Genomic DNA, 12,401 nt, shown 5'->3' on the forward strand with positions numbered 1-12,401 from the left:
CCCCCCCACCCCCACCCCACCCCATCTGTCCTTATTTTATGTGCATCTTTACTCTGACTCAGATTGTCAGCGCTCCTGGCCATCCTTTTCTGCAGACCAGCAGTCTTCCAGTGCTCCTTCTTCTCCAGGTAAAGCTCATAATATTTCATTGCTCCATCACCTTTGTTAACTACTAAATCTTTGCAATGCTCTGTCTGGAGTTGCCTGCTGTGGCATAGAAAATTATAGTGCTGGTTTTTAAAGAAAGCGTAGGCATATCAGTAGAATTTTGAGTTTGGAAAGTTGTTCAGCTTGTAAATTGCCAGTGGTTAAATGAAAAAAAGAATTTTTTTGCAGAACAGACTTATTTTCTAAATGCATTAATTAAAACTCAGATTTTCCATGAAAAGTGCTTTAAAGTGTTTTAAATTTTTTGTCTGTGCTTGCAACAGAGGAACTGCAAAATATTTTCTGTCTTACTAGCCAAATACCCCACTACCAGAAAAGCATCTGCATACATGTCATACTGTATATAAAATTGTTGTGTTGGTTATATAGAAAACCTATCAGTAATTTCTTGTTATTGTGTTTATAATCCTCGATTGAAAGTTCATAGAATCATAGAATGGTTTGGGTTGGAAGGGACCTTTAAAAGTCATTTAGTCCACCCCCCCTGCAATGAGCAGGGACATCTTCAACTTGATCAGGTTGCTCAGAGCCCCGTCCAGCCTGACCTGGAATGTTACCAGAAAGTTCAGAGTTTCTGTTTTAAAGCAGGGGCTCTCGTATTGTGGGGAGTGTATTTTCTGCCATTTCAAAGTAGTACTTGGCTCAGCCTTATCAGTTGGATAGTCATGGCTGTTACCATAGTTGCTGCTGCTACCCATCAAAAATAGAGAAAATAAAGCTTGGGGACCCCTGAATTATAGTAAATATCCCTTGTTACACCTGTTGCCTGTTTCTTTTCACTCATTATTATCCATTGAAAATGAGTTTCTAAAGCTTCCTTTCTTTCCTTTAGCTTACTTATTTAGAAATTTAGTGTCTTTTTTTTAATGTACTTTTTTTTAACACTCCTTTGTAAGAAAGGCTCCTCCAAAGTCAAATGCCTATGAATTTATTTTTATAAATAAAAAAAGTGCTGAGGCAGCATATGCTCCCTGGTGTTCTACTTGAGCCTTGTTTCAAGGCACTTTGTGGCAGGGAAGCTCTCATTAAGGCCATGTTCTTTTCTTGGTCCCTTCTCTCTCTGTGCAAGCAGGTTGCATGGTAGTGTTTTGGAGTGGTTCCTCCTTCATGTTGGAAGCAGCAACATGCATTTAAGAATGAGAGCATAAAGAGCAGAGAGCTGCATCGGTCACCAGAACAGACTGATCTTGGTTATGATCTACTTGGAAAATTTTAAAATAAAAAGAGGGAGGGAGATACCATGTTTGCCTCATATTAAGCAGCTCTTCATCTCTGTGTTCTCAGATAACAGCACTTTCAAAGAGGCTGAGGTACAGTCTTGACTTCTTGTTCCTTTTTCATTGTGCCACTCCTTCTCTCCCCTCCCATGAAACTAAAAACCAGTAACCGTGAATGATCCAAGAATAGCAATTTCTGCAAATACACTTGTTTACTGTGTGTATTGTGTCTCTCATAAGCACAGTTTGGTGAGTGTTCAGCAAACACTCTAGATGGTTTTAGGTTCAGCAGTTTTATCACTTGTCATCAGGAAAACTAAAAAGGCTGTGAGTCCTTTCTTAGAAACTGGGAAAGTTTCATTTGTATCATGTAGAAATGAAAGCAGTGAAAATTAATTTAGTGAAAGCCAAAAGGAATCTGTTTTAAAGACATTTTACTGCATCTCTGAATCCGGAATTATTTTGCTTGTTTTACAGCCACTATCTTGGATGATGACTACAGCAAAGTGATTAAATAATGTGACAATAAAACCAAAAATAGGAAAATAGGAAGCTAGCATTAGCTAAAACTTACTGTAGAATTTTCATTTTCATTTTTAAATGCTGCAAGTGGCTCCTGCTTTTAATAATTTTATCACCTAGCATTTGTCTGTCTTTTTTTTTTTTTACTGATTTCAGAGGTCTTCCTCTCCTATTATAATTTCTGGAGAGTGGTCTTTCCCATTGTAATTTTGAATGGCCATGTGCCTGATGATATAATAACATTTTCTCTTCTGATTATTTGTAAAAGTTCAAATCCATTTCTGCCATATGAAATGATCTACTTACTTGAGTAAAATGGTTGCATTTTTTTAAAAAAATTGTTTCCTGATATCCCCACTTCCATTCTCATTAAATTCAGCTACATTTAAGTTAGCTATTTCTGCTGTATTCCTTTAGCTTTCATGTTGCATTTTGGCAGGACATTATTTACTGTTATATTATAAAGTATTTTATTTAATACAGTAGGGACTTCATAAATTACAACATTATAATTATTTCATTGAATGATCCAGCCAGTTACACAGATAAAGATTTCTATGGCGGTGTCAGAATCTACCTATGATTTCTACAGAATTTTACTGGTGGTTTTTATTCTCTATAAAATTAATTTACAATCATGTATAAATACAATAGTGGATTTATTTATATGCAAATTTTGTGGCTTCTCTACCAAATGTTAGGACCATGCTGGAGAAAGCACTTAGGGCTCTTAATGTTAGAGTCTGGCAGAATTTAGGAGCCTGAGTTTAAAAATGAAATGTGTAATATTCTGCCTAATTTCTTGGGTGCATGAAAGTTGGTATACAAGTAACTTTGCCACTGAAAACTTTCAATATCTGAAGTTTTGTGAAATGGCCTTCTCACTAAGGGCTTCATCTTGGATGAACTGAACATCTTGCCACCTGCCTCGTGCCTGGGCTCAAAGATGAGGCATCCTTGTGCCTAAGTGTGAGAGGGATTGGGAGCCAGCAGGCTGGCTCAGACAGCGCGTGGCAGGAGGTGACTGCTCACCGTGAAAATGCCTAGGTTCCTTTGTTGATCTAGGCCTGGTTTCTTGATCTTAGTCATAGTAATTACACCCCAGAAGCTGGTATTATAAACTAAAACATGAAGTAGAGATGATATAAAAAGAAATTGATCTTGTCATTGCATTGCACTCATATGCTGTTGTTGTAGAGCAGTGGTCCATGGTATGGCTGAGTATTGTACAATAAGTTTTATAATGCATGAAGCTGCCTGTGATATAGATACCCTACATTCTAGTGTATAAGGCATATGAACAAAAAAAAAAAGAAAAAAACCCCCTAGCTTTAAGTCTTCAGCAGAAGTTGAAATTCTTTGGGTAGAAGAAGAATTAAAGTTTTACTTTTCATGAACTCTGTGGTATATGCAATTTTTTAATAGTATCTTCTGTTTTCAATATTCTGTTAAAATGTACAGTATTTCAGAGATCCAAATGAGTGGTAGACCTTTCTTGAAAAAGCCGAATGCTATTGCTTTAACTGTTATCTGCGTGTTTCCTCACAGTGAAAAAAAGCCCAACGTTTTTAGATGTGAACACAGGACCCTTCATCAGGACCAACAGCTTTGCCGATGAGCTTGACCTGGAGGGTGAGACACTGTTGACCCCAATAACTCACATCTCACAGTAAGTCAAGGCTATTGAATTGTGCATTAGTTGACTTAGACAAGAGAAGCCAATTCAGGTGGGAGGAGCTGAAATATGGAGCTGATAGGGCTATCTCAGATATTTGCGTCAAACTCTTTTTACCTTGAAGCTGGTGTATACTGTTCTGAGTGCCAGTAAATCTTCATGTTGACCTAAAGAAAAGTTCACTTGGCTGTGACACAAGGCTTTAGTTTTTAGCTAATGTCTTGGGGCAGCTGGTGGTTGATAGCCTCAAGATTTTCACATGGAGACAATGTGTGGGAGTACTTGCCTGTTGAGAATTATATTACTCACTCCACCATACAAGTGGAATAGCTGTAAAGTGCAAATTTAAAAATATTATTTATATGAAATACCAGCCTTTCCATTTCAGCAGCACCTTCTCTAACAGTCAAATGATGATCTGCATTGGAAGAAAAGATCTGTTTTGATCTTTATTACTGCTTTGTGGTACATAAAAATGATCTGAAATAGGCCTGTATTTTTTATTTTGTTGGGTTTTGTCCTTTTAAAAGAAGATTTTCCACATGTCTTTTATACTAAACTGTTATCTCCATGTTATCAGATTATTCTAAAAAATTGAGAATTGTAAAAGATTTTTATTCAAATGCCTTTTAAAAAAAAAATCTTCTGTCATTGTTTAATTCAAACTCCTGACAAATGCTTATTATTTACCATAGGAGATGTGTGACAGTATGTCCTCTAGCAGAGGAATGAGACAATTTTAGCCCTCCTATTCCTAGAAATCTGAGGATTTCTGCAGTGAAACCACAGATGAAAATTCTTGGCATACTTATATTTCTGAGGTACAAAACATGCAGAAGTGCCTGCTGCCATTTCAGGCCTTCTTCCTATACACTATAAATAGCAAAGAAGCACAAATGTACTTTTTATAGTCACTTTAGAAGGGCATTTTTTAAAAAAAAGTGGGTTTGGGGGGAGTCTTCCCTGCCCCCAAACAAAAGGACTTGCGTTTTCAGCTGAATCACCTAAATGTACATATATTTGTAGGCAGAGGATTTAGGAGACTTGTATTCTGGAAGATTTCTTAGTGGTACAAGCAGGAGGAGGAAGTCATAAATTTCCTCAAGCCTTCGACAAGAACAACGGAGCAGCAAAACCAGATCTAGAAGTTTCCTTTGCATAGCTTTTTTTAAACTTTAATTTACCACAACCCTGCAGGCTTTCTTTAAGAGAAAGAAGGTTTGGTGCTAGGAGTTTTCATTATCCTGTTTGGATTTGGGAATGATTTAGTAATTTCTCATTGTGTTTCAAATAATAAGGTGCTCTATCATTTTTAAGTCCAACTTGTGTAGCAGCTGAGATTTTTTTTTTCTGTGAACTACTTGTGGGAGACCTTAGGATGTAGGTAATGTATATCAACCGAAGAACCTTACTAAATTAAACACCCTAGTCTTTTAGTAGCTTATATATTTCTCTTTTATTTCCTTAATTTTTGGTTGTAACTATTTTGAAATCTCCCTAGATTGCTCTAGGTCATGAGTGATGGGATGGTACAAAACATGTCCCCATATATGGTTTGAATTGAATGTCTGCTAGAAGAGAAGAAAATGGAAGTCATTGTTTCTTTTAAGCCTTTGGGTTTAGATTCAAAACTGGATAAATTGCATTAAATGCAAAAATGGATAAAATTTTTGGTAGCTGAGGCTCCAAATTGAATTGTGTCTCTTTGAAGTATAGGTGCCCAAATGTTGTAGAGCCTGAGAACTGTTCACTTAGAAATGCGTACTTTGTATGCAGGCCTGAAACAATGCCAGATCAGCCTATAGGTATAAGGGTTTGGCAAAAAGTTAGTGAAAACCCTGTGTTTTGTAACGTCAGTTGGAGTATTGGCATTCAGGTAACAGTCTCAAATATTTTTAAATGAAAAATATTCTAATGCTTGTTTTACATTGGGGTTGTGCATTCTGCTTGCATTTGAGGCAGTTGAAAAGCAAACTGCTGTGCTGCGTTTCACTGGGTACCCATGTTGTTGCATGCTGAAGACCAGTCAACTTCCATGAATTATTTAGACAAATGCTTATTTTTCATTCTTCATTTCAAAGTCCTAGGGAACAAATATTTATGAGCTGGTTACACATGTTAGTAGGACCTGCTGCATGTTAGACCATGTGGGCATAGAATTAAGGATCAAATTTAGAATTGTGCAATAGATGTATCTCTGTGTGCAAAGCCACGTACTATTTTTCTGGATAATGAAAGTGTTTCGTCATTTCAGATCTGTGTCTCTGTGTGTTTTTAATTCAGATTTGAAAGTTATGCTGTGCCTGAGAGAATCTAGGATTAATTAGCTTGTTCTGACGTCCCCAGTTGTGGAGCGTTTTATTTCCTTACAGCCATCATATATACAGTATGATTGCTCCAGATTTTTTGATAAGGAAATAAGCAACCATATGCAAGTCTAAACCCAAGTACTTAATAAAAAAAAAAAAAGCACCAGCTATGAAAACAAATTAGTACGGAAAAGTCAAATTAAGTGCAAATATCTCTAGTTTCAGGTCTTAAAAGCAATTCATACTCTATCAGAGGAACAGAAGCATGAAGACAGTTTTCAGAAGTGGAAGCATAATATAAAACACTTGATCTAAGGATGCTTGGATTTGGGATTCATAGAACTATTTCCTGGTCAATTATATATTTATTGCAGTAGATGAATTTGCTTATCCATAAACCACAGAAAGGTGACTCTAGAATAAACATTAATTTTTGAAAGTCATAAATACATGTGTAAATATTACTCAGTTAATTGGAGACATGCAACTGGAAAGTGACTTTTAGTTGACAGTATGAAAAATATTTCCTTTTGACAGGTAGCGTAAATCTAGCTTAAGTGTGGGGTACCTACTGTGTTACTGACAGGCAAACACGTGGCATCGTTGTGGCTTAAAAAAAGAATGAGACTAAGTTTGTTTCCTCACTTGCCATTAGGTCATGGAAAGAAAATGCCATCTTTCAGCCCTTATGACAAAGGGCTTTAGGCTTCTAGGCCCAAAGCACCCTTTAAATTGAATTTCAGTGCCTTGCTTGTTTATGTAAAAATTATTCTCTTTTTGTAAATGTAGGTGCATATTCTCACTGAATTTAATAGGACTGCTTTTGTGTCTAATAATAAAAATGCAGGTGTGGGTTTTCTTGCAGGATGTACTTCTGGCTGTATTTTAAATCTGTTTTGAAATAAACATTGTACTAAATGTAGCCCTATTTCTGTGGAATTAGAAATGGGAAATCTTTCATGTGGAAAGATTACTATACCAGTTAATCATTTGTCACTACCACTTTGAGGAAACAAAAATAATAATAGAAGCACTTTGAGAGCTGATGTTCAAACACAAAAGTGATTAAAATGTCATAGAAAAAAACAGATTTGCAGCAGGTGCATGCAGAAATATAAAATAAGATAGCAGCGCATGGAAGAGTGACTGCACTTTCCCTTCTATGTGCGAAGGCTTACAAGCAAAAGATGCAGATTCAAGCAGAGCAATCTGTAATTAGCTATTATGGATCTCGCCTATAAAATGAACTGTAACAGTTTGAAGAATGCAGTACACAGTGTGTTGTTTGAGATAAGGCTCGGCCCTTCAATGGTTTGTTTAATGATTGTTGTGGTCTGTTCTGTTATAAAAGTGAAATAGGAAACTAGACTGTAGCGATACCTCTGGACTTCTCACTGTTTTCTTTCTCTCTAATCAGTGCGTTCCCGTATTGTCTCCTGTTCCCTGTTTCACTTCACTGGGTCTTTTGTTGTGTTTGCATTTTAAAGCAACAGAAAATTGATGCTACTTGTAGCTGAGCCTCAGCTACGAAGAGGTTCTTTCCCTGTGTTTGTATTGTTTAATTTCAGCACCTTTTTTAACTTTACATTAGGCATTAGCTGAAGTAGCAAAAGAAATTAACCAAGCTCCTAAGCGTACAAATGGGAGGGAGAGGGAGAAGTGGGTGGAATTGAGCTGAAAAAGGGAGAGAAGAAAGTAATGAAGAACTCTCAATCTAATATATCTTTATATAAATTTCTCACCTCTTTAAAGAAGTTTAAAAAGAGCTCTGCATTCTCCATGAAGCTTTCAGAAATGCTACTGAATAAAAAAGAAATTAATGTCTGATATTTCTACAGTTCCCCATTCTTTGGGGTTCAGCAGCTCATTAGACAGTGGTTTGTTTAATCAGTCCTGATGTGTAAATGTTTGGTATTTCTTTCTGCTTCTTAATAAGAGTAACTTTTTAGCAAAATACTATCACTAAACGTATTGTAAATTTACTGCAGAAATTGAAACACAAATCAGAGGTCATCTCTGGATACTGTATTTAAACTCTCTCTATATAAAAGGTAGCTCAATTTTTTCACAAAGTTTAAAGAAACTGGGAAGACCTCTTGAACAACTCATGCCTAGTTCTGTCACCTTGAGTATTGCACCAAAGGAGTACTCGCTGTCATAAGATTATATAAACCGATATACTCTCTAACTATGCAAATTGTGGCAAAATTCTTGATCTTTAAATTGTGAGTATGGTATTACTTCCTATACACCTTTCTAATTTTTTTGGAAAGAATTACTGTGGACCCAGCTGAGTTCAGGGAATGTATTTCTTGCTGAAAGCAGTTGCTAACATTGCACATTTGTGGTCCTGCTATTGTCTATATTGTCAAAATAACAATAATTCTTGATGTTTTAATGACTCTTCCCCACATGTTTTATGTACCTCTTTATTGGGGTGATGAAAATACATTTCATTAGTTAAGGATTGGTTTTGTCAGTATACATATGAAATACTTTTTCAATGGAGGCTTTCTTGCAATGGCATACTGCTGTGACCTTAGATTTAATACAGTAGGCTTACATTAAAATAAAGCAGTAGATTAAAAACAAAAAGCACTTTCTTTCTGTTTTTAAGTATATTTCCATCCTGAAAAAACTGTGTTGTGACATCAGCTTTGTCTCCTCTACTATCTCTGTCAACGTCTCAGGTGTGGTAGAGAGTCTTTTAGGCATTGTATTAGGAGTAAATGGGAGGATCCAGTTGTGGAGGTGTGTTTAAAAATAAACCCTTATCTGTTAAACAGCAGGATAGATGGAATAATTAAGCAAACAAATTTAGTGCTTTTTAATAATTTCCTGATTAAGAAGAAATGATAACAGATGGATCATTCTGAATGAGTGAAATTAATGCTTTTGAGCACTTTGAAATATAATTGAAATAATCAAAATAAAGTGTGCTGGTAAACACCGAGTGCAGTGTCCATGGTGCTGCAGTTACCACTGGCTTTTCTTGGAAATAATATTCTCTTTTCTTTAAGATTTTTATTAAGTGTTCAGTGTTTTAATTACCAGCATATAATCTGTTGGCATAAGATATAACCACATTGCTTGGAACAAACAGTGCTGAATGTGTTTTATAACTGTCTCTTTTCTGTTGGATTATCAGTGAGTGGAATCCCTATTTGCTTTGATTTGCTAGCTCATATTGTATAAGATTCCTGCTTTTATCTTTCTCTTATATACCAAAATGACCCTCTGAAGTCTGAGCAAATATTTCTTTTTCACTCTTGAGTGGCTAGATGTAGCGGCTGACTTCTGCTGTCACAAGAATTCTCTCTGAAACACTGCTAACAATATTTAAACCATGATTTGCATGGGGTCCATTTTATCATTAATGACAGGGCATGTCAGAAGAATAGCAGTGACAGCAACTGTATGTAAGAACGTGCTTGAGTTAAGACCAGAGCTTAATGTTCAAACATTGCTGGTTACTGTTATGTGCTGTTGTTCCAGTCATTTATTTAACTTGCAACAGGAAAGTCTTCAGTACTTGCTGTATGCTGGGCAGCATCTCTTTTTCATTTGGCATGTTTCAGTATGTTGTCAAACTCCCTTAGGAATGCTGCTTACAATCTCTGCTAATTTAATAGTTTGCTAAAAAGGGGGAGGACTGTTTCTGTGAGTTATTCACTTTGGTATGGAAAAGCGTCATTAGATCCTGTGCTTTCATTATACATTGACCATAAACTTGTCCATAGAAACCAAGCCTAGAACTCTGGACGTATCAGGAATCTGATTTTTCTCATCTATTCAGTTGTTTTGAGCCACTTGAGGATATGAAGTGTCCCTAAAGCTGATTTAACAAGCAATCAGGAAAGTTTCTTTTTCAGAAGGAAACTCCAGAACAGTGGTAAACAAGACACTGAATGATTTCAGTGTCATCATCCCATTCTGGTTTCTCGTTGGATGTTGCATGGGAGGAGAAAGAGCTGTGGCAACCCAGTCCTGAATATGGCTAATCCCTTAAGTAAGCAATGATCAATGCAGTACAGGCATCAAAAAGGACTCAAAGCACCTCTGATTTAAGTTAAGAAATTAACAGTTTTCTAGGTAGTCCCAGTTTTAGGGGGCTGCACGCTTGTCTGCAGCTCAAGAGCTAGGTGGTTGTAGTAGAGCAGGGCATAAGCAAACCTGTCTCAAATGTTGAAAGGCAAATGGGTATTTTATACTTTATAAGAACTTTATTTCTGGCTTATGGGTATTGATACCAGCTAGAAGCACTGTCAAAATAGCTGTGGCACTCCCACTGTAGCAATGAGCTAATAGTACCAGTGTTGTACATTTTCACGTGCAGCTGCCCGGACTCAAAGGCACTGTAGAATCTTCCCTGCACCTGAAGAGTAGTATAGCCACTGCTGTGCTGAGACAAATGTGATACCTTGTTTCCAGGTACCATTGCATCTATCTGTCTGTATATATTTAATCTGTCATCCTACGCCTAGAGTGGAAGCTCTTTGAGTTGGGGACTGTTGTTGTTCTGTGTTTGTATAATATCTAATAGGTGGGATCACAGCACATGCACTGTTTCTGTGGTTTGCATCCGATGTCTGCTACAGAGTTGGCAAAAGTTGGCTGATTGTGTCTTCCATAATACAGGTAGTTATTTATAATCTTTGTTTTTATAGATGGATTATTTGAGGTGTGCTGAAGACTTGGGCAGATCTTCATGGTGTCTTATTTCACCCTCCAGACTGTAGCAACTGCGCTGCTTCCGACAGTGCAATAAGTAATGTGGCTAACATCTGTCCCATGTGGTTACTCATTTCTTTTATCTTTAGGGAGAAGTTCTTGTGTACTGTGGTGGGTGGCTGCTTTTTTCATAGATTAGATAGAGTGTGTAGTTTACATCTATAGATCTGAAGACCAGAAGGGATAATTAGATCATCTCCTTTGATCTTGTAAAAGACAGGCTGTAGCACTCCATTGAGTTGAATGCAGCATTGCAGTGCTGTGTTGCTAGTATTGGCAAAAACACAAGAAAAGAATTGTATTTCACAAGCTTGGAGAGTGAACAGGTGAAAAATTCAGGCAGGAACCTAGAGTTTGCAATTTCATCTCTCCTTTTATTTTATTTTAACTTTCTATGTATTTATTTATTGGAGAGGGAAGTGTTATCATATACTGGTGCTGCTATTTGGCAGAAGGTAGTACTGGACAAACATGTTCTGTGTTAGAGGTTACAAGCCTTTATGAAATAATGTTCTCATGATCTTTTCTCCCTTACTACAAATTGTCACTGATGTATTCAAGTACAGCGTAAAATTACTATTTGGCTATTTTATGTTACTGACGTAGTATAAAAGTAATGTGTTGACTTTTCCTAGTGTACAAACTGTCTAGGCAGAAGCTAAGATAGCTTAGCTATTTCTTTTGTGTTGTAGATGAACGTTGCATTCCTTGGTCTCCAAGTGCTGGTTTACATCTTGATTGATGTTAAGTAATTAAACCAGACTCCAGCTGCTTAGTGATTCAGAAGTACAGGGCTCCTATGCTGTAAAAACAACAAGCAACTCCCCACTTACTAACTTTTATCATTGTTTGCTTTAGGCACCATGCAGAATAAGAAGTGCAAAAACTTTTTTTTTTTTATGGCGGGGGGGCGACGACAATAAAAATGTCCCACTTTTATCTAGCATTTTAAAAAGTTAAATTTATGATCGTCTTGAGTTAATGCCAGAAATAAAATTCAAAGCATGAATAAACATTTTCTTTCTGTTATGAGGATGGAGGATGGCTTTACTTTTTGTTTTGATGTGGTGGATGTGCCAAAGGAACTTAAAAACTTGAGTAATTTATAATGGACACACTTCTGGGAGTTATTTTATCCAATAAATGGGATAGAAATTTTTTTTAATGGTTTATTAATTATATGACAAGTAATAGTTTTCTACTAATGTGGTAACAAAATATTCATGATGAAGTTGTAAAATGTAATAAATACTTTTAAATAGCAGTCAAATTAGTATACTTCAAAATCTGCAGGCAGCATTATGCCCACACATGCTCATATACTATGCTAAATCAGTGTAGCAAACATACCTGGATTTGGCATCACGGCCCTCCAGCAGGAGTCAATCTGATATCAGTCAAGGTTGTAGGAATGCCTGTCAGGTTCAATATGTGCCAACCAAGAGACATAGCTGACCACTGAGATTTATTCCATGTGCAGGTGAATGAGCATTTTTAGCAAAATTATAATTCTAATATTGGTCAAAATGTTAGCATTTTTAAACATATTTTTTCATTAGTGAAATGAAGGCTGCGGATGCGAGCGTAGTTACCGAGATCTGTGTCTGTGGCAGACAGAGCTGGAACCCAACACAGCGTAATGAGCAAATAGTTTGTCTAATGTATTTTTGACCTAATCATCTAATTCCAGGCTCAACTATCAAATCCAGGCATGACACATTATGATGTTAAAAACCACTAGCATGTGTGACCCAAGGGACCTTTGTATTTTAATACTTG

General features: G+C 36.6%; 1 protein-coding gene across 6 annotated transcripts in view; it reads left to right on the forward strand.

Moving 5' to 3' along the window:
• Nucleotides 1-12,401, forward strand: part of KCNQ1 (potassium voltage-gated channel subfamily Q member 1) — a 422,193-nt gene that overhangs the window by 169,383 nt on the left and 240,409 nt on the right. For 5 of the 6 annotated variants that reach the window (XR_011328096.1, XM_069803651.1, XM_069803647.1 and 2 more), the window contains 2 exons: nucleotides 63-128; nucleotides 3,456-3,576. Coding sequence is in view for 5 of the 6 variants with exons in the window: in XM_069803651.1 (XP_069659752.1) it covers nucleotides 63-128; nucleotides 3,456-3,576 (187 nt within the window). In the remaining variant the exon portion in view is untranslated. The remainder of the gene's footprint in view (nucleotides 1-62; nucleotides 129-3,455; nucleotides 3,577-12,401) is intronic. The other variant, XM_069803650.1, reaches the window with a different exon arrangement.

This window comes from Haliaeetus albicilla, chromosome 16 (genome assembly GCF_947461875.1).
Source record: "Haliaeetus albicilla chromosome 16, bHalAlb1.1, whole genome shotgun sequence".
Lineage (NCBI taxonomy): Eukaryota > Metazoa > Chordata > Aves > Accipitriformes > Accipitridae > Haliaeetus > Haliaeetus albicilla.